Genomic DNA, 28,000 nt, shown 5'->3' with positions numbered 1-28,000 from the left:
AGTGAATTAAAATTTAATGTCAATTGAAAAAAGTGGAAAAACATTAACAAACTATAAAGGAAGATGACAACACAACTGACAGTTTAAAGGACATAAATATAATATAGTCTGATTCAGTTAATGCACAGTTTAATTACTCTGACTTCTGTCAAAGGAAGTGGAAACAAAGGGCATGGAACAAAAAAAAAAAAACCCAAACAAACAAAAAAAGCTGATGTATCTATTACATATACACAGTAAAATTTTGATTTAAATTGTCTACTTAATTACAGGAACGCAATCTCATTTTTTGTATAGATTAAATAAAAATCTTTTAAAAATTGCATAATATGAAAATTCATATTTACAATGCAATTATTGCATTACACTGATGCTGTCATTAAAACGTGAACAGCTGACAGTTTGTAGTGTGGCCAAATCCCACTCTCTCTCTTTTATTGTCCTCAATCCAAGAAGAAAATGTTATTGAACTGTGTTGCACAAAGCCTCTTGACCTCTTCTGTAATGCAAAGAGAAACAGTGATGAGTTTCAGTTGATCTTTAATGATCATAACCAACTTCTCAAACTAAATTAACTTACAATTTGTTAGTGCACAATCACATACCATTCACTTCAATTAAATTTGCATTCTTCTGGTTCAAAATGACATACAGCTCTCTCTGATCTGATTTCTTGCCCACTACCCAGTAGTCGGTCATCGCTTTTACAATGATTTCCTCATCTGCATCAACCCTTAGAGACATGAGGGAGGAAAAGAATATAAAAAGGTCATTCTGACAAATTATCAGATCCATCAAATAGACAATTACCAACTGATTTATTAGGATTCCAACAGGGAAAATCATGGCCTAAAGGTTAGAAAAGCAGCTATGTGATCAAAACGTCACCGGTTTGATTCCCTGGACCAGCAGGAATGACTGACGTGCCCTTGAGCAAGGCACCTAACCCCCAACTGCTCCCCAGGCTGCCCATTACTGTGGGTATGTCAGGGTCTTGTATGTTGCTCTAGATAAGAGCGTCTGCTAAATGCCTGTAATGTAATGTAGGATAATCAAGGCACAGTTCTGAGATGGTCACTACCGTGCAAAATCGCTGTTGATGTCTCCAAGGATCTTCATGAGGTCAGGGTGGACAGAGGTGAGGGACACACTAGCTGTTTTGCGCATGTGGATGGTGCTCTTCTCAGCCAGGTTCATGTGGTTGAAGTAGATGAACTTAAACTGCGGCTCCTTTTCTGGTCTGATCACACAAACACACGCTTTGCAAAGTGACATTCAAATACAGGGTTTCCCATACATAGACCATTGTGTGGCGCAGCGCCACACAATGGATTCCTATCGCCACATAATCAGACTCACGATTTTGAAAAAGAAAAAAAAAATTCCGTTGCATATCGTTCCGTTCATTCATAGTGCTCTTTCTTCTCGTTCGCGCGCACACACACACACACACACACACACACACACACACACACACACACACACACAGAGAGAGAGAGCGACGGAGAGGCGTGTACACAGGTCTGCCGTTGCGCATGTACCTGGTGTCACAGTCTGATCGTGCGCTGGTATAAATTTACCATGCGCAGACCGATTTTTTTTTTCCCCCCGGTCAACTTCCGGGAAGTCTAGACTGGTGGTAAATTCAGACCGTGACACCGGCCTTATTGCATTATCCCGTTTATCCCGCTCCAGCATTCATGCAAGTTATTAATAATGGTTTGACATTCACAATAAATAAGGATTTCCCACTAGCCTAAATAAAATGTTATACTCGCGGGGATGCCTAGTTGATGCCATCTGAAGCATAAAATCTGAATATTTTAAGATACAATGCGGTAGTTGAGAGAGGCTACTGTAGGATGCCCATAGGCTAATAATAACTTCGTATTTATTTGACTATTATAATTTTATTGACTCTCAATGTTTGCTGCTTTAACCCAGATGAGTATTGAAAAGATTTTTCTGAATTGCGAGCGGGATCTCTCGGCTATGAATAGGGTAAGCACATAGAAATTCAGTATTCCTTTGTATATTTTTTTGATGTAATGGACATTTTTAGTGCTTTGATGAAGAAAATGTACTTTTTTATCCATAGATTAAAACAGACCTCAGGAATAGGCTCCAAGGGGAACACCTGGCAGCCTGCTTACGCCTCATAGCAAGAAGGTCCGGGTTCGAGCCCCGTGGCCGGCGAGGGCCTTTCTGTGCGGAGTTTGCATGTTCTCCCCGTGTCTGCGTGGGTTTCCTCCGGGTGCTCCGGTTTCCCCCACAGTCCAAAGACATGCAGGTTAGGTTAACTGGTGACTCTAAATTGACCGTAGGTGTGAATGTGAGTGTGAATGGTCGTCTGTGTCTATGTGTCAGCCCTGTGATGACCTGGCGACTTGTCCAGGGTGTACCCCGCCTTTCGCCCGTAGTCAGCTGGGATAGGCTCCAGCTTGCCTGCGACCCTGTAGAACAGGATAAAGCGGCTAGAGATAATGAGATGAGGAACAACATTAGAACGAGCTCTAATATAAAGCTGTGATTTATGTTGAAGCCTGCACTGCTGTCCAAGCTGTCCCGTTATCAAAAATCAGTTACGTTCTGACCAATTAAATTCAAGTATTCAACAATGCTCATGTATATTTAGGTTAAAACCTCAGATTTACTCAAGCAAATAAGGACAAAAGGCAAATTATCATTAAATTGCACTTTTTAGAGGAGTACTTCAGATGTAAATTAGTACTGACCCTGATATCCTTTTGTTGAGGTTGTACTGTTCACAAATATCTGAGGCTAGCAGTGTGAGCTTAGGGCCGACCAGCGCATCCAGATGCTCGCAAAACTCTCGTGTCAGTTCCACTGATGCTGGAAAAAAACGTTAATCACATGAAACACATTAAGCTACTTTTTCACTTAGCTGAAGGACTACATTTAACATCAACTAATGTAGGCTTAAATGCAAAAACACAGGAAACTCACCATTTATCATGAAGCACACAGCAGCACTCATAGCCTACAAGGAAGATGATGGATATTTATATGTTCTCACTGGAGATTCATGTGAAAGCACCATGTTAATTAAAAAGTCTTGCTGTATTCTACAATCTCTAGGTCACACTTCTCATTGATTCTACCCATGTGTCCTTCCCCTTGTCATACACCATCATGAACTTTAAAATGTCATTCATACAAGAATGGTTTTCTTGATGGATAGTCACCTAACAAAATCCGATAATTCCAATACTCTCACCTTGTAAACTATCAAATGTAGCTCCTCATAACTGCCCTTCGTGTTCACAAATATTCTCGGAAACCTGAATTTTGCATCTGGATCTTTCAGGTTGGCTGGTCCAGTTAAAAATCTAGATTCATAAAAAGACAAAAAACAAAAGGACAAATTAAATAAAATATAATAAATATATTAACAAACATGATTATTTTATTTTATTCATCATTCGTCCAAATTCCTTCCTGTATAATTCCAAGCGCTGTAGACATTTTACATTAAATAATAGTACTCCAAGAGAAAACTGTACATACAGTTACAGTCAGAAGTTTATATCCACGGACATGACACATGGTACTACTGGACTTTCAATGATTTCTTTGAACTGTTCTTTTTCTGAGGAGGAATGACTGTACATTTTTAATTTAAAGAAACAATAATTTGGTGCACAACTCTTAATTTATTTTGAGTTTTCTGAAATCAAAATGGGGCCAAAATTATACATACAGGGGTCAAAAATATACACACCCACACTCAGACTTAATTACAGTGGTGCTGAAAGTTCCAAATTGCCTTTTAACTTACCAAAGCCTCTTAACTTCCTGTTAGTGATCATGATTGACTACAGCTGGTAAATTCTGTGCCAACATAAAAATGGTTTGTTTGACAGCACTCACTGGACTGATTAAAACACTGTATAATGGGAAAGTCCAAGGAGCTCAGTGCAGATCTCAGAAAGAGGATCAGAGATTTACACAACACAGGACTGTCTCTTGGGGCCATTTCTAAACAACTGCAGATTCCCAGATCATCAGTTCAAACAATTGTACACAAGTACAAGCTATTATGAGGTGTAGCCATTTTATTAGAAGACCCAAACGGTCACCCTCAGGTGAAGGGAAAAGTTTGGATGGTCAGGAGCAACCCAAGAACCACCTTGGCACAAGCCTGCTGTGAACTGGACGGCACAGCTTACAGCCTACATTCAAGGGAGTTTTACATCCCCATGGACTTTAATTGAACTCTACCAATTTTACCAAGAAGAGTAGTCAAATATCCAACCACAATTCTGCCAGAAGCTTGGTGATGGCTACCAAAAGCATCTGATCAAGGTGAAACTTGCTAAGGGACATTTAACCAAATATCAGGTGTACTGTCTGTACATTTTTGACCCTGTATGTATAATTTTTACTCTGTTAATTTCAGAAAACCCAAAATAAAAACTTGTGCACCAAATTCTTGTTTAGGTGTATGTTGTATAATCATTCTGCCACAGAAAAGGAACAGTTCAAAGAAAATCAGTGAAAGCCCAATATTCCCATGACATTCATGTCCATGATGAGTATGTAAACTTCTGACTGTAACGGTACATACTGCAGTGATGCATTCAAGTAAAGCACAGCTTTGCTACTGCAGCTAGCGTGAAGACAAGTCATGCTAGAGAAGCAACTTAAAGAATACACCCAAAGATTTGTCAAGCATGATATTTAAGCAGTTGTCTCACTGAACTCTTCATTACCAGCAAGTCACAATTCAGATATAATCATCTTTACTATATATTCTCACCAAAGCCACACCCCCAAAATGCACTAATCTAGAACATTTGTGCAAGCAGGGAAGTTTTCTGCATTAACAGGCAACATGATAGAGTAGAGACAGCCGTTTGTCTGAACTGGCTGGACCTTTTTGGTCAACCTCTTTAGTTTATTTATTCTCCTGTTTTCAGAGTCCATGGCACCACAGAGACTGGATTTTTTTTTCCCTCCTCTAAACGGACATTTTATCGACAGATAATGGAAGTGTGTAGCTGGTCTGAATTATTAAAAAAAAAAAAAAAAAAAATCATCACCCATGTTCATCTACACTGATAACTGTGCTTTAAAGCAGGGGTTTTCAAAGTATGGGAGAGTCAGCCCCCCCCCTCAGAGAGCAAATAAACAACAGTGCCCCCCCCCCCTTTACAATTTTTGTTGTTGCTATACTTAATGTTCCATTCGTATTTTAAAAAATGGTTGTTGTACATTATTTTTTCTTTTACACATTTTAAACATCTGTGCTTTTTGAAAAATCTTTTTTTTTACACATTTAAAACATATGAGCTTTATTAAACCATTTTTTTTACACGTTTTAAACATCCGTGCTTTTTAAAACATTTTAAACATCCGTGCTTTTTTAAAACCTTTTTTTTTTTACACATTTCAAACATCTGTGCTTTTTTAAAACCTTTTACACATTTTAAACATCTATGCTTTTTAAAAATATCCTTTTTTACACATTTCAAACATCTGTGCTTTTTTAAAACCTCTTTTTTACACATTTTAAACATCTGTGCTTTTTAAAACCTCTTTTTACACATTTTAAACATCTGCTTTTTTAAAAACCTCTTTTTACACATTTTAAACATCTGTGCTTTTTAAAACCTTTTTACACATTTTAAACATCTGTGCTTTTTTAAAACCTCTTTTTTACACATTTTAAACATCTGTGCTTTTTTAAAACCTTTTACACATTTTAAACATCTATGCTTTTTAAAAATATCCTTTTTTACACATTTCAAACATCTGTGCTTTTTTAAAACCTTTTACACATTTTAAACATCTATGCTTTTTAAAAATATCCTTTTTTACACATTTCAAACATCTGTGCTTTTTTAAAACCTCTTTTTTTACACATTTTAAACATCTGCTTTTTAAAACCTCTTTTTTACACATTTTAAACATCTGTGCTTTTTAAAACCTCTTTTTACACATTTTAAACATCTGCTTTTTTAAAAACCTCTTTTTACACATTTTAAACATCTGTGCTTTTTAAAACCTTTTTACACATTTTAAACATCTGTGCTTTTTTAAAACCTCTTTTTTACACATTTTAAACATCTGTGCTTTTTTAAAACCTTTTACACATTTTAAACATCTATGCTTTTTAAAAATATCCTTTTTTACACATTTCAAACATCTGTGCTTTTTTAAAACCTTTTACACATTTTAAACATCTATGCTTTTTAAAAATATCCTTTTTTACACATTTCAAACATCTGTGCTTTTTTAAAACCTTTTTTACACATTTTAAACATCTGTGCTTTTTTAAAACCTTTTACACATTTTAAACATCTATGCTTTTTAAAAATATCCTTTTTTACACATTTCAAACATCTGTGCTTTTTTAAAACCTCTTTTTTTACACATTTTAAACATCTGCTTTTTAAAACCTCTTTTTTTACACATTTTAAACATCTGCTTTTTTAAAAACCTCTTTTTACACATTTTAAACATCTGCTTTTTAAAACCTCTTTTTACACATTTTAAACATCTGTGCTTTTTTAAAACCTCTTTTTTACACATTTTAAACATCTGTGCTTTTTTAAAACCTCTTTTTTACACATTTTAAACATCTGTGCTTTTTTAAAACCTTTTACACATTTTAAACATCTATGCTTTTTAAAAATATCCTTTTTTACACATTTCAAACATCTGTGCTTTTTTAAAACCTCTTTTTTACACATTTTAAACATCTGTGCTTTTTAAAACCTCTTTTTACACATTTTAAACATCTGCTTTTTTAAAAACCTCTTTTTACACATTTTAAACATCTGTGCTTTTTAAAACCTCTTTTTACACATTTTAAACATCTGTGCTTTTTAAAACCTCTTTTTACACATTTTAAACATCTGTGCTTTTTAAAACCTCTTTTTACACATTTTAAACATCTGTGCTTTTTAAAACCTCTTTTTACACATTTTAAACATCTGTGCTTTTTTAAAACCTTTTACACATTTTAAACATCTATGCTTTTTAAAAATATCCTTTTTTACACATTTCAAACATCTGTGCTTTTTTAAAACCTCTTTTTTTACACATTTTAAACATCTGCTTTTTAAAACCTCTTTTTTACACATTTTAAACATCTGCTTTTTTAAAAACCTCTTTTTACACATTTTAAACATCTGCTTTTTAAAACCTCTTTTTACACATTTTAAACATCTGTGCTTTTTTAAAACCTCTTTTTTTACACATTTTAAACATCTGTGCTTTTTTAAAACCTCTTTTTTACACATTTTAAACATCTGTGCTTTTTTAAAACCTTTTACACATTTTAAACATCTATGCTTTTTAAAAATATCCTTTTTTACACATTTCAAACATCTGTGCTTTTTTAAAACCTCTTTTTTACACATTTTAAACATCTGTGCTTTTTAAAACCTCTTTTTACACATTTTAAACATCTGCTTTTTTAAAAACCTCTTTTTACACATTTTAAACATCTGTGCTTTTTAAAACCTCTTTTTACACATTTTAAACATCTGTGCTTTTTAAAACCTCTTTTTACACATTTTAAACATCTGTGCTTTTTAAAACCTCTTTTTACACATTTTAAACATCTGTGCTTTTTAAAACCTCTTTTTACACATTTTAAACATCTGCTTTTTTAAAAACCTCTTTTTACACATTTTAAACATCTGTGCTTTTTAAAACCTCTTTTTACACATTTTAAACATCTGTGCTTTTTAAAACCTCTTTTTTACACATTTTAAACATCTGTGCTTTTTTAAAACCTTTTACACATTTTAAACATCTATGCTTTTTAAAAATATCCTTTTTTACACATTTCAAACATCTGTGCTTTTTAAAACCTCTTTTTTACACATTTTAAACATCTGTGCTTTTTAAAACCTCTTTTTACACATTTTAAACATCTGCTTTTTTAAAAACCTTTTTACACATTTTAAACATCTGTGCTTTTTAAAACCTCTTTTTACACATTTTAAACATCTGTGCTTTTTAAAACCTCTTTTTACACATTTTAAACATCTGTGCTTTTTTAAACCTCTTTTTACACATTTTAAACATCTGCTTTTTTAAAAACCTCTTTTTACACATTTTAAACATCTGTGCTTTTTAAAACCTCTTTTTACACATTTTAAACATCTGTGCTTTTTTAAAACCTCTTTTTTACACATTTTAAACATCTGTGCTTTTTAAAACCTCTTTTTACACATTTTAAACATCTGTGCTTTTTAAAACCTCTTTTTTACACATTTTAAACATCTGTGCTTTTTTAAAACCTTTTACACATTTTAAACATCTATGCTTTTTTAAAACCTTTTACACATTTTAAACATCTATGCTTTTTAAAAATATCCTTTTTTACACATTTCAAACATCTGTGCTTTTTTAAAACCTCTTTTTACACATTTTAAACATCTGTGCTTTTTAAAACCTCTTTTTACACATTTTAAACATCTGCTTTTTTAAAAACCTTTTTACACATTTTAAACATCTGTGCTTTTTAAAACCTCTTTTTACACATTTTAAACATCTGTGCTTTTTAAAACCTCTTTTTTACACATTTTAAATATCTGTGCTTTTTTAAAACCTTTTACACATTTTAAACATCTATGCTTTTTAAAAATATCCTTTTTTACACATTTCAAACATCTGTGCTTTTTTAAAACCTCTTTTTTACACATTTTAAACATCTGTGCTTTTTAAAACCTCTTTTTACACATTTTAAACATCTGCTTTTTTAAAAACCTCTTTTTACACATTTTAAACATCTGTGCTTTTTAAAACCTCTTTTTACACATTTTAAACATCTGTGCTTTTTAAAACCTCTTTTTACACATTTTAAACATCTGTGCTTTTTAAAACCTCTTTTTACACATTTTAAACATCTGTGCTTTTTAAAACCTCTTTTTACACATTTTAAACATCTGCTTTTTTAAAAACCTCTTTTTACACATTTTAAACATCTGTGCTTTTTAAAACCTCTTTTTACACATTTTAAACATCTGTGCTTTTTAAAACCTCTTTTTTACACATTTTAAACATCTGTGCTTTTTTAAAACCTTTTACACATTTTAAACATCTATGCTTTTTAAAAATATCCTTTTTTACACATTTCAAACATCTGTGCTTTTTAAAACCTCTTTTTTACACATTTTAAACATCTGTGCTTTTTAAAACCTCTTTTTACACATTTTAAACATCTGCTTTTTTAAAAACCTTTTTACACATTTTAAACATCTGTGCTTTTTAAAACCTCTTTTTACACATTTTAAACATCTGTGCTTTTTAAAACCTCTTTTTACACATTTTAAACATCTGTGCTTTTTTAAACCTCTTTTTACACATTTTAAACATCTGCTTTTTTAAAAACCTCTTTTTACACATTTTAAACATCTGTGCTTTTTAAAACCTCTTTTTACACATTTTAAACATCTGTGCTTTTTTAAAACCTCTTTTTTACACATTTTAAACATCTGTGCTTTTTAAAACCTCTTTTTACACATTTTAAACATCTGTGCTTTTTAAAACCTCTTTTTTACACATTTTAAACATCTGTGCTTTTTTAAAACCTTTTACACATTTTAAACATCTATGCTTTTTAAAAATATCCTTTTTTACACATTTCAAACATCTGTGCTTTTTTAAAACCTCTTTTTTACACATTTTAAACATCTGTGCTTTTTAAAACCTCTTTTTACACATTTTAAACATCTGCTTTTTTAAAAACCTCTTTTTACACATTTTAAACATCTGTGCTTTTTAAAACCTCTTTTTACACATTTTAAACATCTGCTTTTTTAAAACCTTTTTTACACATTTAAAAAAGCACAGATGTTTAAAATGTGTAAAAAAAGATGTTTTAAAAAAGCACAGATGTTTAAAAACATCTTTTTTTTACACATTTTAAACATCTGTGCAAAACCTTTTTTTTTTTTTTTTACACATTTTAAATATCTGTGCTTTTTTTTTTTAAACATCTTGTTTTACACATTTTAAACGTCTCATAGCATCGTTAGCTAGCACCTCTTGGCAGACAACACACTGTGGCAGTGGAGCATCTTCAGATCCAGTCCATGAAAATCCAAACTTTAAATAATCGTGGTCATACTTGCTTCTTTTTTTGCTTGGCCCAGACTCTGTCTCCTCACTCACTGTAGCTTTAGGTACTAAAAATCGATCCATTTTGTCTCTGGCAAAGGCTAGCTGAAGTTCGCTAAATGTCCGCAATAGTAACTTATTCTGGTTTATTTTTCCTCACGTCCCGCCCCCCCAAAGAACTCTGGCGCCCCCTAGGGGAGACGCGCCCCACACTTTGAAAAACCCTGCTTTAAAGTAATTGTTCAATAGACATATGAGCCAGACCAAAAGTGTATACACATACATACTTGTACAAGCAATAAATAATAATGGATTAATAACTGTTCAATTTAAAATAGTTAATTTATCTCAGATTTCTGTAAATCTGGTGTGACAATGTCCACTGTTAACAGTGCTATCTAAATAAAATGGACTTCAACTGAATATCACCACCAGTGACACTCGACACTACTAACCCTAGGTTACCTCAAGTCCAGGAAATGATCAGCTAATTACTTTTGTGAAAGTGACGGATAACTAGTGTCCATGTGTCCTTGATTAAGAGCCTGGCACAGTTCTCTGCCCTGATCACATTAATAATGTTTGTGTAGACATTCCTGCTGCAGGAAGCTCAGTGGCTAATCTAATGAGGCTGGTTGAGGAGATCCAACACCATCAGCTCTACTCCATGTATGAAAGTAACATGCAGAGCTAACATGAAGCTGCAACACACACCATGCTGGTACGCTCACTGACCTATAATCCACCATCCAGGAAAGACTCGGATAGAACAGGGTTTTGCTCTGAGCCACTAAAGGATTTCAATTACTATTTACGCTACACGGTCAGAGGCAATCTATCAAAGTCGAGCTTTGTTAACTGAGCCAAGAACCCCGGACACCCGAGTCTAACACAGGCAGAGGATCAGAAATGTGGTGCAAGTCAAGAGGAGATGGTGCTGAACTTACCTGCCATAGTGCAACAGATTCCCTGTCACCTCCGGTCTCAGAGGCGAGTCCCTGCCTGCAAGCTGACACACACACACACACAGCAAATTAATCCGTGCTCTATACAGACTGCTATACCGTTCTATGTAAATTCAATATTATATATATCAGGGATCCCAGCAGTAATTGAAAAAAAATAAAAGAATGTAAGAAACTATCAGCAGGGGTCAAGGGGGCTGCCTGAAGCTGTTGAGATTTTAACATTTAAAGATGCTGTAGAACACATTTTTTACATAGATTTAACATAGAAAAGCAACAGAATTTAACAATAATGTGTATCTATTTGATGCCATATTTTGTAATCAATGACATAAGTGGCAAAAAAAAATTATAAAAAATTAGACGAAAATGTAGCTTTGAAGAATATACTTGCCTAAATATTCCACTGATTTTGTTATAATAACAATAGTATCCATAGTTCATCTCATTTGTTTTTTTTTTTTTTGTTTCAAGTTAATGTCAAAACTAGTCTAATATAAGCCACATTCATTTTTCAAAAATCATGAATATGAGCAGAAATCAATGATTCAGTAATATTAGATATATACATATGTACAGCAAATACTAGAGATATTTGATTTAAACCTCTCTCTTTTTGAAAGGTTTCACTGCAAAGGAATTTAATGCTCTTTTCTGGGGTGCATTCTGTCTTTCCTCCAGTTTTCTCTGCATTTGTTTCTCTGATCTTTTCTTCTGCTTTTCTGATGTTCCTGCAGTGCTCTGAATTAAGTTCAACACATTAGAATTGAATTAAGTTCAATGCATTAGGAACAAAAGCAAGAACGGAGTTAAAACATGTTTTCTAGCAAATGGGCGCAGCCATATTGTTTTCTCGTTCTATCGCGTACAGTCTCGCGGTCAGTGTTGCCAGATACTCCTGACGTTTTCCAGCCCAAAATGTTCAAAACCCGCCAAAATGCACTTGAAACCCCCCAACTGGGCGGAGAACCGCCCAATCTGGCAACACTGCTCGCGGTATTTACATCAATTTAACTTCCGAGTGTTCCCGAATGTCAACGAGAACAAACGAAGCCGACGAAAACATCGCTAAACAAGCAAACCAAATCAGAACGTATTCTGCTGGTCATTTTACTTAGACATATTTTTAATGGATATACAAGAGATTTAAAAAAACACTTTCGCTAGAAAATGGCGGAATTCCGCTAAATAGCGGACGTCTGGGATCCCTGATTATATATATGTAAACAAACAGTGAAAATGACCACACCTCAGGTTCGGTGTGCCTTGGGAACAGTGATGTTGTCAAGTATTTGTAAAGAATGCGCATGTCATCCTGCTCCAGCCCACTCCTGCAAAAAAAATAAATAAATATCCACATGACCATATGACTTAGTAAATTTAAATATTAGCATGCTTTATATACACTCAAGGCTTGCTAGAATGAGAAGCTGTTTTATCTGGCAGGTACGATGTGCGTACAGTACCAGTCAAAAGTTTGGACACGCATTCTAATTCAGCGTTTTTTATTTTTATTAATTAAAAGCCTCTTCATGTCAAAGTAATGATGGATGTCGTTTCTCTTTACTTACTTGAGCCGTTTCTTGACATAATATGGATTACTACAGGTGTGAATAGGGCTATTGACTGTATTTTTATTATTTTACTGTTTGATCTCAAACACATTAAGGCGGCAAGAAATTGCACTAATTAACTTCTGACGAGGCACAAACAAAATTGCACATTGTACCTGGCCAAACAGAACCCCACCCATTTCATATTCTTCAAAGTAGCCACCGTTTACCTTGACGCTTTGCATACTATTGGCATCATCTTAACCAGCTTCATGAGGTAGTCACCTGGAATGCTTTTCAATTAACAGGACACCCTGTTAATTGAAAACTCAATCCAATATTTGAAAAGCATTCCAGGTGACTACCTCATGAAGCTGATTAAGGTAATGCCAATAGTATGCAAAGTGTCATCAAGGTAAATGGTGGCTACTTTGAAGAACTTAAAATATGAAATAGTTTTTTTTTTTTTTTAAACCACATAATTCCATATGCCATTTCATAGTTCTGATATATTCAGTATTGTTCTACAATGTAGAAAATAGTCAAAATCCAGAAAAACCTATGAATGAGTGGGGCGTACAAACTTTTGACTGGTACTGTACGAGGAATTACCTTGGTCTTTAGGAGCTTTAGTCTCAGAGCTCGGTCGGTATCCAAACCTTTGCATGAGTGAGATTACAGGCAAAAGTTCAGGGAAGGGTTTGTCCTTTTCACCGTGTATAGATATCTTGGTATTGTGTTACATTATGGGTCCCTTCCATCGTTTACTGTGTTCGTTAACAGTAACAAACCGTGCACTTCCGCATTAATAAATCAGAAGCAATTTTAACAAAGTAACAATGTAAGTTAACACTTGCATTATCTGATGTTTTTTTTTTTTAAACAGTAACTAAATATACCTGCATGACTAAAACAAATGAACAAAAATTGCAGTGTGTTACTAAATGTTGATGATAACTCACTGAACTCTGATCTTTAGGAGTGATAAATGGAGCTTGCTTTTCAGGATCAGTTTAGAAATTTTGCCAGTTTACAGCCACAAACATTTTCCATTAAAGAGGCTGATTCACCCTTCCCATAATCCAATTAGGTGTTTTTGTTTTGAAAGCATGTGACTGGTACTCTACTAGCTCTCAGTGCTGTAAAATCCTCTGCAAATTCACTGTTAATAATCCCTTCCAAATCCTTTTCCTTCATCTGTGTGTAATATGCGGACATTTTAAGTAGAATATACCTGATATTTTCTCTCTTGTGGCTACCCGTGAGACAGCCGAGGCTGTTTTTGGTCCATTACAACAGAATAACCATATGAAAACATAATGAATCGGTCGAAACCACTTTGACAAATATCGTCACTGTTTTTCAAATCGTGCAATATTGATGGATGAGAAAATCGTGGGCGGCACGGTGGTGTAGTGGTTAGCACTGTCGCCTCACAGCAAGAAGGTCCGGGTTCGAGCCCCGGGGCCGGCGAGGGCCTTTCTGTGCGGAGTTTGCATGTTCTCCCCGTGTCCGCGTGGGTTTCCTCCGGGTGCTCCGGTTTCCCCCACAGTCCAAAGACATGCAGGTTAGGTTAACTGGTGACTCTAAATTGACCGTAGGTGTGAATGTGAGTGTGAATGGTTGTCTGTGTCTATGTGTCAGCCCTGTGATGACCTGGCGACTTGTCCAGGGTGTACCCCGCCTTTCGCCCGTAGTCAGCTGGGATAGGCTCCAGCTTGCCTGCGACCCTGTAGAAGGATAAAGCGGCTAGAGATAATGAGATGAGATGAGAAGATCGTGACTCGTTATTTGGCACAGAGGCTTCTGGGAGGGCAAGTCAGCCTCTTTAAAGGAACAGTCCACCGTACTTCCATAATGAAATATGCTCTTATCTGAATTGAGACGAGCTGCTCTGTACCTCTCCGAGCTTTGCGCGACCTCCCAGTCAGTCAGACGCGCTGTCACTCCTGTTAGCAATGTAGCTAGGCTCAGTATGGCCAATGGTATTTTTTGGGGCTGTAGTTAGATGCGACCAAACTCTTCCGCGTTTTTCCTGTTTACATAGGTTTATATAACCAGTGATATGAAACAAGTTCAGTTACACAAATTGAAACGTAGCGATTTTCTATGCTATGGAAAGTCCGCACTATAATGACAGGCGTACTAACACCTTCTGCGCGCTTCGACAGCGCATTGATATCTGAGCTCCGTATCAATGCGCTGCCGAAGCGCGCAGAAGGTGTTAGTACGCCTGTCATAGTGCGGACTTTCCATAGCATAGAAAATCGCTACGTTTCAATTTGTGTAACTGAACTTGTTTCATGTCACTGGTCATATAAACCTATGTAAACAGGAAAAACGCGGAAGAGTTTGGTCGCATCTAACTACAGCCCCAAAAAATACCATTGGCTATACTGAGCCTAGCTACATTGCTAACAGGAGTGACAGCGCGTCTGACTGACTGGGAGGTCGCGCAAAGCTCGGAGAGGTACGGATCAGCTAGTCTCAATTCAGATAAGAGCATATTTCATTATGGAAGTACGGTGGACTGTTCCTTTAAGGTGGTCTTCATGCAGGCTAATATGGACTTCATTTGACTTGTTAATTGACTATCATTATTAGCCGCTTATCATAAATCGATTAATGCAAGTGTTAGTTACGTTGCTAACGTTAGTATATGGAGTATATGGTTGGTTCATTTTAACTGTGCTAAATATTGCAAGTTACATCAAGGGAACGTTAATGTAAAGCTTTACCAACTTCTTATATTTCAACCTTATGCATCAAAATCCTTTGGTCAATATTAGAAAACCAAGTAGCAAAGGCTACATTCATATTACAAGCCTCATTGTTCAATTCTGATTTGCCTGTCGATGGTTCACGTTCATAATTACATGCGACCTGTATCTAACTAACATGAAAGCATCTGTCCTCCGAAATGGCTCGTATGTGTACACTGGTACGTTTTTACACGAGTCATCTGAGTCACCAACAACAACAACAACAAAAAAAAAAAGTCATTTGTGAGACGACTCACAGTTGTGATATTAAAATGGACTAAATGGATGCACTAGTAGCTAATACATGCATTGTGTTGTACTCTGGATGAAGGCAAACAGTTCATCAGCTTTACACGATCAGGTCGAGAAGGCAAAAAAAGCCAGACAGGTAGCTTTTGCTGTTTTGTAATACATCTCTCCTCCATTGTTGTTTTGCCACTCTGCCGGCATTGGCTGATGAAGACAACACTCAGTGCATGTATTTAGGCAAAAAGCCACATGAACTCTGATCTGACCTCTCTCATTCTGGTCACATGGCCACAAATCGGATATGTATCCGATTTAGGACCACATATGAACGTGACTCAAATCTGATTTGAAAAGACTGGATTTCTGTATCCACACAGCCCTGAAACAAAATCAGATCTGTGTCACATTAAGGTGCAAAATCTCATCTCATCTCATTATCTGTAGCCGCTTTATCCTGTTCTACAGGGTTGCAGGCAAGCTGGAGCCTATCCCAGCTGACTACGGGCGAAAGGCGGGGTACACCCTGGACAAGTCGCCAGGTCATCACAGGGCTGACACATAGACACAGACAACCATTCACACTCACATTCACACCTACAGTCAATTTAGAGTCACCAGTTAACCTAACCTGCATGTCTTTGGACTGTGGGGGAAACCGGAGCACCCAGAGGAAACCCACGCGGACACGGGGAGAACATGCAAACTCCGCACAGAAAGGCCCTCGCCGGCCACGGGGCTCGAACCCAGACCTTCTTGCTGTGAGGCGACAGCGCTAACCACTACACCACCGGGTGCAAAATAAATAAATAAAACCCCAGATCACAGTCACTTCAGCCTGGTAATGTGAACGTAGCCTTAAAGTAGCTTTCTCAGATAGTTCAATATTTAAATGGCCAATATTTGCTATAAACTATTTTTATACATGTATTCGTTTGAAAGACGCTTATCCAAAGTGACTTTGACTGAGGCTGAATACAATCCAAGCATCGAGCTGTTAAAGGTGCCAACGCTGACAGAAGTGTGGCAAGACACAAGTTTCCATTAAACTGATCAGAAAGCAGAGCAGAATAGTTGTAGGAAGAACAGACCGAGACGGAAAGATCAAGATTTGAATCAGTGCTGGTGCTTAGGAGTGTGAGTAACTTGATCATTAAATTATTATTATTTAGTAAGCAGTGCTGAACTTTACCAGATGAGCTGGTCGTTGTAGAGGAAGGCTGTGTATTTGACCAAACTCAAGCTTTCCTCCACTCTGTTGACAAAAGACTGGATCTTTAGGTACGTCATTTTGTCCAGGGGGAAGAAGCTGATTCCTCCAAACACATCCAGCAGGTCACATGACTGGAGGTGCAGCGTCTGTATGTACTAGTGTGTAACCCCCCAAAAAAAACAACACACACAATGTATAAGAGCTTAAACATGTATAGTGAACTGGGAAAACCTCTCACTGTGGAATTTTTAAATTTCCTACTACAAGCTCTCCTTCAAGTGAAATACGTTTCTCTTTTCCACATACCTCACTAACAATTAAAAGTTCTAGCATTTTAAAGTCTGCCCATTTTCAAAAATTAAAAAAAAAGGGAGAAAATCTTGATGCCAAAAAGCAAGTGATAATTTAATGATGCAGCGACATCTGACAGTTTATCCCAGACCCCAATACGTTGACCACTGACAAAACTGTCAGCAGTAGTAAATGAACTGGTACAATGGATCCACCATTTTTATTTATTTTTTTATTCTGTGCTGAATAAAGCCCACAACATAATGCTGCAACAGCTGCTATTCAAACTGCATTTTACAATTCAGACATAGTGGAAAGGATCGATTCTGTGTCAAGAAAGGACCAGAAAAATAATTGCAGCCACAACTGCCGATGCCAGCGAGTCTTCCTAACGGAGGCTGACGTTATGTAATTTGACAGTGATCTATAGTAAGATACTGAATTGATTTTGCACAGCAGTCAGTGCCTTCTCACCCTGGGACCACATTATAGCTTTACAGAGGGCAACAGAGCAAGGCTCAGGTTTGGACGAAGGTGATAAGAAGGGCTTCCCCTGACCACAGCTGAATTATTCAGACAGGTGAGTCAACATGAGCCCTTCAGTTGTGCAATTTAAATGAAACAACTCCTCAGACAAAAACAACACTAATTTGCACAGCTGAGTTTCCTGTTAGCGGGAGACAAATAATTAAAGAAGCTTAAAACTAATGGGAGCCGGGAGGTTATAATCATGTTCCTTTTCATTTTTAATCACCACTGAGAGGTAAATGAGCTTTGTCTAGGTGTCCAGGATTTCCTATTCTAATTGCGACCAAGTGGAATATATGTACATACTACTCACATGAAACTCAGGTGTTTTAGCTGATGAAGATCACGTTCCTTATTAATAGTTTATCTTACCCTGTAGAAGAACTTTTCAAGCTTTTGGGTAAGTAGCTCCACTCCACCAGCTTCAAATGCCCTGATGAAAGTCCCATTGAAAAGCTGGAAACAGAGACGAGGTCACAGACGCAACTCTGAATAAGCAAATGCACTCGACAAATCAAGGGGTTCAGCAGAATGGAAAATGCAGTTTACCTTATACATGCTGTAGCACTGCTGTAATACTGCACCATAAACAGAGTCCTAGAACGCAGGAGAAAAAGAACACTGTTCGATACAGTCATCAGTCCTAATGACGGTCTCTGCATTCAAGAAGTACGGTGAGCGTGTATGGGTTTCACACTAATTTATCATAACTAATCAAATTTAGCAAGAAAATACAAACCAGAATTTCTTCTTCTTGGTATTCCGTAGTGGGTGGTTTTCCATCTTTGCTGGGTTTTTCTACCATTGGGTTCCGTACGACCTTAAAATACCAGAGAAGGAAATAAGACACCAGTGCAGTTACACATTAATACCAGAGTCAGCCCAAACAACAAAAGGATGCATGGTGCTGCTTGATTTCTTTTGGCCTGATTTCTTTCAAGTTATTAACATGAAGAATTTCACAAAATCTTAATAAATATGTGCAGGTGACTGAAAAAGGCTATTTAAATTTGACTGCGTAATACATATATAAAAGTAGTCACTCATGGTAATTAGACAACCTGAAGCCTAGTAACTGAAGTGCACATCATCAAGTTTACACACTCTCAGGAGCACGAGTAGGATATAAACGTTTTTATGCGAACCAAGTGGATTTTCATTAATACGATATTTCTGGTCTAAATGCCCTTGTTAACAATTTACAAATAAATGTGTCTGTATCTGGCTTCAAAAACGAAGTCCGTTATTCAGAATACAAAAGAATCACTGTTCAAGTGTTTTACAAAACATTACAGATGACACTGTTCTATAGCAAAGTACATCAAAACATTGGCACCATAAAAAGCCCTAAACTTATATAAAAGCCTTTTAAAAAAAAAAAAGCTTTTTTCAAAAAAACAAAAAACAACCAAACATATACCATGACCATCCAGAAATTCTCCTCAGGCTCGTGGAAGAATTGTCTGTTTTTCTGAGTGTGAAGTGATTTTGCTGGCTTTGTGGGACAGAAGGTCCTGCAAATGTCAAAAGATCAGTGAAATATCGCAGCTATTTTGAAATAACACATGATTACACAAATACAGAATTAAACTTCATAACACCGCACATCCACGTCACATTACAGCGTCACTGCACATTATGGTTTATTAAATCAAATTAGTTTTAAAAATCTACTAAACCATAGGTGCTTAAGAAGGCAACTAGACTTGCTTGAAATTCAAGACGTTTCTCGTCTCATCTGAAAGGTTTCTTCAGTTCTGTCTGACTAGTGAGGAGTTCCAGGTATTTATCCTCTAGTGGATCAAAAGCAAACCTAAGGAGAATCGTTGAGGTCACATGGGTCATTGACCCTCTCAGTCATCCTGCAGGTGTTAAAGGCCAATTTATGCTGACAACGCAGTCCTCGCAGATGGCGTCTGCGTAGCCCCCCCCTTCGCAGACGCTCTGCGCGCACCTCCCAAAAATTGTGACCACCGCAGAAGCCTCGCAGACAGCATCGCAGACAAGAGGGCTCGGATTGGTCCACTCTACATCCGCTGTACACGCACTTCCGCTTCCCTACTTTCCTGGTTCGGTTTGTTTTCACTACCGCCATTTTTAAAAACACGAGCGAAGATGGAGCAGCACGAAGAGCGGTTGATCGAGGAAGTGAGGAAGTACGTACATCTATACGACTCCAGTTCTAGTCATTATAAGTAACCGGAGGATAAACACTCCACTAACCACACCCACCAACTACTCCTAGCGCCCCCTTGCGTTGTGGCGGTGAATAACATCGCGCACGCCTATTACTCCCCGCTCAACGATAAATTACAACTGTCTGCGAAAAGCTATCTGCGAGAGCCTTGTCGCAAGAGCATGCAGAGGCCCTTTAGGGTCACTGGAGGCCAGGTGTGAACGGTGTTAGCAGCCTAGAGGGTCGTTAGGGTGATCTGTGGGTCATTGGCGCTCTCTGCCATCATGTGAGTCACTTGCCCCTTTTCCACCAAAGCAGTTCCAGGGCTGGTTCAGGGCCAGTGCTTAGTTTGGAACCGGGTTTTCTGTTCCCACTGACAAAGAACTGGCTCTGGGGCCAGAAAAACCAGTTCCAGGCTAGCACCAACTCTCTGCTGGGCCAGAGGAAAGAACCGCTTATGTCAGCGGCGGGGTGGGGTGGGGGGGGTGGGGGGGTGTTGTTAAGACCAACAACAATAACAAGACCGCGAAAGATCGCCATTTTTAAGCGACGAGAAGCAGCAGCTGTACAAACGCGAAGTCATCCATTATTATTGTTGTTGTTGCTTCTATATTTGCGCCAAGGTTTATGCAAACGTAGCAACATAACTGACGTATACAGCGACGTAATGACGTGGCTTCCCTTAGCACTGCGAGCTATGGAAAAGCAAACCGGTTCTCAGCTGGCAAGTTGAACGAGTTGTGAACCAGCACTGGCCCCGAACCAGCCCTGGAACCGATTTGGTGGAAAAGGGGTAACTGAAGTCAGCTGAGTCTTGGTGTGGATGTGTATTCAGTTTTCTGAGAAGTGTGCCAAGGACTGCACTGTAGGTGGCTGATAAGTGGTGTCCCATGCCTCTTTTCCACAAAATCAGTTCCAGGGCTGGTTCGGGGCTGGTGCTGGTTCACAACTCGTTCAACTTGCGAGCCAGCTGAGAACCAGTTTGCTTTTCCATCGCTCGCAGTGCTAAGGGAAGCCACGTCATTATGTCACTGTATACATCAGTTACGTTGTTGTATACGTCATTACGTCGCTGTATACGTCAGTTACGTCGCTACGTTTGCATAAACCTTGGCGCGAATATCGAAGCAAAAACAACACGGAAGAAACGGAAGAAGCAGCAGCAACAACAACAATAATAATGGATGATTTCACGTTTGTACAGCTGCGGCTTCTCGTCACTTAAAAATGGCGATCTTTCACGGTCTTGTTATTGTTGTTGGTCTTAACAACTCCGCCCCCCCCGCTGACGTAAGCGGTTCTTTCCTCTGGCCCAGCAGAGAGTTGGTGCTAGCCTGGAACTGGTTTTTCTGGCCCCAGAGCCAGTTCTTTGTCAGTGACTACGTTTACATGCACATCCAAATCGAGCTGCTGTCAGTAATCGAGCTGAAGGTCCCAGCAGGGTGCCAGAGAAATCCAATCCTACATGCACACAATGAAATCGGGCTATTGTGTGAGGTGCATTGTGCACCCAAGCCACAGGTGGCACTACACACCCCATCGTGTTGGTACACTTCCGGTTGTCGTCATGAAGAAGAGCTATTCAAGAGTGTAAACAAAGTTATCAGTTCCATGTTCTCCATTGCGCGTTTTTCTCCCGTCCATGAATTTTAATATATTCAACTCCTTAAGCTGAATGAGCATGAACTCTGTCTCCTCATTGCTCCAGAAGTGCACGTTTCTGCTTGCCTGTGGCAGTGGGGGCGTGGTCAAGCGCCGGTCTGTGACAGGAGGGCGGAGCCAGGGAAGGTGAGTGGCAGAATCACTACACCTGACGGTAATTAACCTGTGTTTGTGTGTGTTCCCAGTAACCGCGCCCTATTTAAGGAGGCAGAGGGAGGGCAGAGGGGAAAGCTCATCCCGGGACTAGAACACAGCGCGCGCGCACACGCTTCTCTCAAGAATAAAAGTAGGCTGTTAAACTGAAAAGTCTGACAATAAAAAGCCTATTAGTACCAGAAGCTTTGTCCTGCCGTCCTCTGTGCTCCACCTACACTTCAGAGAGCTCTACATCGTCATTTTCTCTTCTTCGTTTGTTCCTCCTGACCTCTTCTGCTGCTCGCTACTACTGTTGTCATGCCGACCGAGGCTGTTGTGTTTCCCGCTTGTGGTCTCGTCACTCCCGGAAGTAGCTCGACAACTAGCTCGACAGGGTTTACATGCACAAAGTAGCTCGGCAGAAATCGCATAAACTAGGTCGTGTAGCTCGATTCCGAGAAATCAAGTTCGGTTCAATTTCAGCCGAATTAAGGTGTATACATGGCATTTTGAACTTCGATTTCAGTCGAGCAACGGCAGAAATTCGATTCTCTCTATGTGCATGTAAACGTAGTGAGTGGGAACAGAAAACCCGGTTCCAAACTAAGCACTGGCCTCGAACCAGCCCTGGAACTGCTTTGGTGGAAAAGGGGCATCAGACCACCTCCTCTGTTCTTCAGTGATGTCAATAACTCTCTTTAGGTTTGCTTTTGGTCCACTAGAGGATAAATACCTGGAACTAGTCAGACAGAACTGAAGAAGCCTTTCGGATAAGAGATGAAATGTCTTCAAGAATTTCAAGCGAGTCCAGTTGCCTTCTTTAGCACCTACAGTTTACGATGACCTGGATGACGGAGAACCTTCACAGACATATTTAAGTCTACTAATATACTAATTCTGCCGTATGCATGTGTGTAATATATACATATATAAACAAACTTTTGCTTGATCATAGATACCTAGTAAACTGAACAATGGCCTCACAGAGTCCAACGTTGCGAATCTTTTCATTTTTCTCTACTTCACAGGGATGATAAAATAAAATCTTTTTCTCCTCCTGCAGCACAAAACACAGTGGAAACGAGTTTTCATTTTTAAATATACAGTTAGTTATGAATTTATCAATATGAAAACAATGACCCCTTATAGTACACAAGCAGAAAAAGCCAGCATCAATGAAATGCAACCCTACTGCATTAAAACCCTTTCCACAGCAATGGAAAGGGACCACTACGGGACAATCACTGACCAGATTCTCAGTACAGCAGTGAGACTGGTGTATCAGCTAAATGAGTGGAGGCACAAGCTTGCGTCCTAATAAACTGGAAACAGTGGAAACTGCAAACTTCTGGGTCTCTCATCTTGCGGTCTGTCTTTGTTTGAATGGCCCCATTATACTGTTTTGAAATTCTGCACACCATCTTTAAAAAAAAAAAAAAGCCCTTCTTATTGTGACTAAGTGTGAATGTTATGACATATGGAATATGCCAAGTGTGACAAAAATTTTTAATTACATGTTTTATTAAAAACTGTGACCTTACCGTTTAATAAAACTTCTTTTAGGGAAAAAAGACACACACACACTCCAACTTGCCATCGTAAAAAAAAGATCAATTAGCTTTATGTGACTTGTCTTGCGTCTTAAGGCCAATTTAGGCTGACAACGCAGTCCTCGCAGATGGTGTCGCAGATGGCGTCTGCGTAGCCCCCCCCCTTCGCAGACGCTCTGCGCGCACCTCCCAAAAATTGTGACCACCGCAGAAGCCTCGCAGACAAGAGGGCTCTGATTGGTCCACTCTGCATCCGCTGTACACGCACTTCCGCTTCCCTACTTTCCCGGTTTGTTTTGTTTTCACGACTGCCATTTTTAAAAACACGAGCGAAGATGGAGCAGCACGAAGAGCGGTTGATCGAGGAAGTGAGGAAGTACGTACATCTATACGACTCCAGTTCTAGTCATTATAAGTAACCGGAGGATAAACACTCCACTAACCACACCCACCAGCTACTCCTAGCGATTTCGCGACTTCGCGCCCCCTTGCGTTGTGGCGGTGAATAACATCGCGCACGCCTATTACTCCCCGCTCAACGATAAATTACAACTGTCTGCGAAAAGCTATCTGCGAAAGCCTTGTCGCAAGAGCATGCAGAGGCCCTTACAGTTAGTCAAAAATTCCTTAAATGACAAATTTGTCTCCTTCACTTCCTGGAAAGTTAGTGTTAGATATTCCAGTCCAACTGCATTGTCCAAGCCTATTCATCCATGAGCACATGTAAAACTCAGCAAACGATTTGGAAATATCAGTGTGGGTAAATGATAAGGACTTGGATTCTTGTCAGATTGCTGAAACTTACCTCCCCTTCACGTGGTCCAAACTTAGGATTATAGATGAAAAAACTAAGCAGGGACGGGGTGTACTGTTTTTCCTGCATTCCAGAAGCCATTCTTGGACTGACATAACAGAAAGAGCAAGAAAAAGCTGTAAGAGATGGGGGATAACACCTGAGAGGAAGTAACTAGACAATACAAACTGTAGGATATCAGGCAGATATGTTACACCGTCAGCACCTGATCATCAGCATGTGAGTGTGTCTGAAGTTCGCTCGTTCTCCCTTGAAGCAACCTGATGGGCATGCCTTTACTCTGCAGAACCAACATTTGGCAGAAGGAATATCTTTAAACAGCAATAAATACAAAGCTTACATGTGACTAACCATAAACATATAATCATTTAGCCTACAGACAGTGTCTTGCAAAAGTATTCAACTTCCCTGGAGTTTTACATGACAATGATTTCTAATCATATTTGTATGCATTCAACCTCTTAGATCATGGAATGAAAAAAGTGTGAAAATGAAGACTAAGGAGCATTCTAAGGAGGTTAAAGATAAGGTAATAGAAATTCATGACTTAGGTGGGGTTTACATTAGACCGTATCAGCGGATCATCAAATTAACGTCTTTAAAACGATTAGCGTGCACACAGCAACGCCAATACATGATTCGCGTGCACACAGCAACACCAATACACGGATACGCTCGGCTCCGCAGGCATCCTGCGCTCCAAATCACTCCGCCCTGAACAGCGAGTGCCCTCTGGAGGGTGCGCACTCCGGCCCTGCGCAGCTCACAGAGCGCACGAGTATAGCGCACGAGCAGTGATTCGGGACTGAGCCGCTGTGTGTGTGATCCCAGCGCATATCACTTACCACTTGCAAGTGGAAGGATGGCAAGCCTAAAGACAATCATAACTACACAATGGGCAGTATTTGCATCAGTATTTGCAGTATTTTCATACTTTTATACTCTTTAATGAAAGGTGATACAAGGCGGAGGTCCGCGCCGTTTTTCAGCAGTCGCGTCACATGACCAACGCCAGCGAATCAGGAAGGTGGATGTCACAGTGATGTTGTCCAATGACGACGCCAGCTAGAGCTCAGCATAGCGTATCCGCGTATTCTCAATGTTTACACAGCACCGGACCACACACGATCTAGATTGAATACGTGGACCCTGGCGGATTCCCGTTTCCCGGCGTTTTAATGTAAACGGACAGTGCATCCGCAAAGAAAACGAGACAGATATGGTCTAATGTAAACTTGACCTTAGAAATGGGGTGCAACAGTGGCAGTTGGTGGTAAATTTTCTTTTGTGTGTGTGTGTGTGTGGGGGGGGGGGGGGGGGTAATGAATAGCTCTAATATATAATTAGAAAGTTTACACACAACTTTTGGCTTTTGAATCTGAACTGTGTTTCTGAACAACAAACATGATGCACATAAAAGCTGTAACCCTTTTGTTCAAACCAAAAGACACTAAACTTACAATTTTGTCATCCGTCCTTTTGTGTAAACTTTGATTTGACAATGTGTGCTCAGTCTATCAACTTTCAGTTTCTCCTCCAAACATATTCCAGCAGAAAAATAATGATTGGATTATTTACTCTCTTTGTTCACGTTCAGTACACCCGAGACTGAATCCGTAACATGCCTACTGGTGACGGATTACAGAAACATCACCAAAACTGGCTAGAAATATATTAGCCCATTGGAGCGCAAAACTGGTAGGGAGTCACACGCTGTGTAATCACGTGACACAACTGTCACTGATTGGCTGCATGAACCTACAGCACTGGGAGGCACGGTGGTGTAGTGGTTAGCACGGTCGCCTCACAGCAAGAAGGTTCCGGGTTTGAACCCAGCGGCCGGCGAGGGCCTTTCTGTGTGGAGTTTGCATGTTCTCCCCGTGTCTGCGTGGGTTTCCTCCGGTTTCCCCCACAGTTTAAAGACATGCGGTTAGGTTAATATGGGACGACCTTGGGCTGAGGTGCCCTTGAGCGAGGCACCTAACTCCCAACTGCTCCCTGGGCGCTGTTAGCATGGCTGCCCACTGCTCTGGGTATGTGTGTGTGCTCATTGTGCATGTGTGTGTTCACTGCTTCAGATGGGTTAAACGCAGAGAGGAAATTTCACAAGTGTGTGATGAATAAAGCTGTGCTTTCTTTCATTAGTCACTTCATATTCTGTGCGAGAGTTTTTTTTGTACAACCACTAGTGGTGCTGTTGCACTCAGTTTCAAAAAAGGGGAAGAAAAAAAAAATCACAAGGAAAAAAAAAAAGTCCTCTTTGCTCAGATATGATGATATGGATGCCCAAAATACGAACCCTTATATGGATTTTTCTTTAACCTTTGAAACACAGCAGGGGCTTCACTCTGCTAGCCCACTGATACTTGCCTGGGAAAGATGTGATTTTTTTGTTGTTGTGATGAACCCAAGCTTGGCAAGTTTCAAACCTAACGCTGGGGATACCTCAACTGGCACCGTCCCTACAGTGAAACATGGTGGTGGCAGCATCATGCTCCAGTTTTCAGAAGGATTAGACAAGGACAAATCAGTGCAGGAGAGGTTAAAAACAGAAAGACGAGTATTCTACAGTGGTCTAACATCCAGGTCTGAATCCCATAGAGAATTTGTGACGCTGTATGAAAACTGAAGTTAACAAACAACCCGGAGCAGGAAGAGTTGGTGAAAAACCACTCCTGAGCAGTGTGCAGAGCTGGTAGGAACTGACCCCCAACAGGTTATGGTATAGGGTTGAATACTTTTGCAAGACACTGTATATTAGGGTGCATCAGTTGCCCTCACTTTCATAAAATCTGATGCGTTTTTGTTTGGGTGTTCCTTTTCACCAATAAAGACATCCTGTAAAATTTTTGACCATATTCAAAAGTCTAATGGTGGCACCACGAGGTTCATTTTTTGCCAAAAAAAACGCTTATTTTATGTTTTCGCGTAAGGTTTGAATCACAATGTTGGACTCCGTTTATTGATTTCTTGTGAGCCAGAGATCATGTTAAGAACCTTTGCAAGGGATTGAGAAGCATTAATGTGATTCATAATACATTTGTATTGTTTAAAAGTAGTTGAACAATGATTCAATGAACAGCTGAAACTCACTGTGTTTAATAATATATTTAGAATACGTACTAAAAATGTGTATCTAAGATATTTGGTATACTCTATAAGGTGCCATAATGTTTCATGAAAAGTGATAGAAATTGTCATAAAAGTCATAAAATAGCAGCTTTTTCCATAACTTTGAGCTCCTGGTGCCACCATTAAACTTTTGAATTTTGTCAAAATATTTCACCCAGTGTGTTTTCTTACCAAAAGGAACATAAAAACAAAAATGCATCATGATCGGAGGAACTTTTCATTTTTAAGAGGCAACTGATGCACCCTACTGTATATAGTAAATAAAACTAGATGACCAAGACTTTGGCTACATAGCTAATGCCGTGCAACTTCGTGAACACAGAGAAGAAATGAGAGCAGAGTGAATTTCCTTGTACTTCTTGAATTTGTTGACTGCTTGTAGGAAATGAATCTATGACACTAATCAAGCCGGAACTGAGCATGCTGTCAAACTACCTCGATGTTTAAAAGGCTAGTCTGCTGTTACAGTGCTGTAACCGTTCATAAAAACACAAGCTGAATGGCCACACCCTCTGTGAGGCATAAATACAATTAAGCAAACAGCACAATTAGTTGAACGCAACAAATTAGCACTGTTGCTTGCTCGGTGTTCTTGCTAGCGGCAGGACACAAAACACTGTAACACGGTTTCCCGTTCATTGCGCTGAGTGCATTAATGAGGCGCTTACCAGCAACACGCGTCTTTCTTACAGCATTGCAGGACAGAAGACAAACAGCCAAGGCTACTGTCGTATATGTCAAAAATAAACATGGGAGAAGAGTGATCAGTGAGTGTGCTAATTTAGAGACCCACCTCCAAAGAGAAAATTTGCACGAAGAAACCTCTGACGCGCTCGAATATACTTCCGGCTTCTGACAGCACAGCGTGTGCAACG

The 28,000-nt window shown here is 38.8% G+C and overlaps 1 protein-coding gene across 3 annotated transcripts; it reads right to left on the bottom strand.

Moving 5' to 3' along the window:
* On the bottom strand, positions 1-28,000 carry ccz1 (CCZ1 homolog, vacuolar protein trafficking and biogenesis associated). 3 transcript variants are annotated; one of them, XM_060939727.1, is made up of 17 exons: positions 27,794-27,912; positions 24,199-24,273; positions 23,985-24,081; positions 22,589-22,686; positions 19,077-19,170; positions 18,396-18,476; positions 18,206-18,253; positions 18,029-18,112; positions 16,817-16,983; positions 12,313-12,394; positions 11,046-11,107; positions 3,239-3,350; positions 2,968-3,001; positions 2,736-2,853; positions 1,082-1,240; positions 606-733; positions 1-499 (listed from the first exon to the last, which is right to left on the bottom strand). In XM_060939727.1, exons 2-17 carry the CDS (start codon positions 24,210-24,212, stop codon positions 444-446), a joined length of 1,434 nt encoding a protein of 477 aa, XP_060795710.1. In that variant the 5' UTR covers positions 24,213-24,273; positions 27,794-27,912; the 3' UTR covers positions 1-443. The 3 variants fall into 3 exon arrangements, with proteins under 3 accessions (XP_060795710.1, XP_060795709.1, XP_060795708.1); XM_060939726.1 differs by lacking the exon at positions 27,794-27,912 and adding an exon at positions 27,919-28,000 and having other exon boundaries at positions 4-499; positions 16,817-16,992; XM_060939725.1 differs by having other exon boundaries at positions 4-499; positions 16,817-16,992.

The sequence above is a fragment of the Neoarius graeffei genome, chromosome 14, assembly GCF_027579695.1.
Source record: "Neoarius graeffei isolate fNeoGra1 chromosome 14, fNeoGra1.pri, whole genome shotgun sequence".
Classification (NCBI taxonomy): Eukaryota; Metazoa; Chordata; class Actinopteri; order Siluriformes; family Ariidae; genus Neoarius; species Neoarius graeffei.
Note: the sequence above shows the minus strand (reverse complement) of the source record. Positions and strands in the feature narration are given on the sequence as shown.

What these genes read in the sequence shown, in the direction of transcription:
- ccz1 (XM_060939726.1), bottom strand. An exon ending in TGTGTGCTTCATGATAAATG is followed by an intron (nt 2,854 to 2,967) that starts GTGAGTTTCCTG and finishes GTTTTTTTCCAG; the next exon opens with CATCAGTGGAACTGACACGA. An exon ending in CTCAACAAAAGGATATCAGG is followed by an intron (nt 1,241 to 2,735) that starts GTCAGTACTAAT and finishes TTGTGTGATCAG; the next exon opens with ACCAGAAAAGGAGCCGCAGT.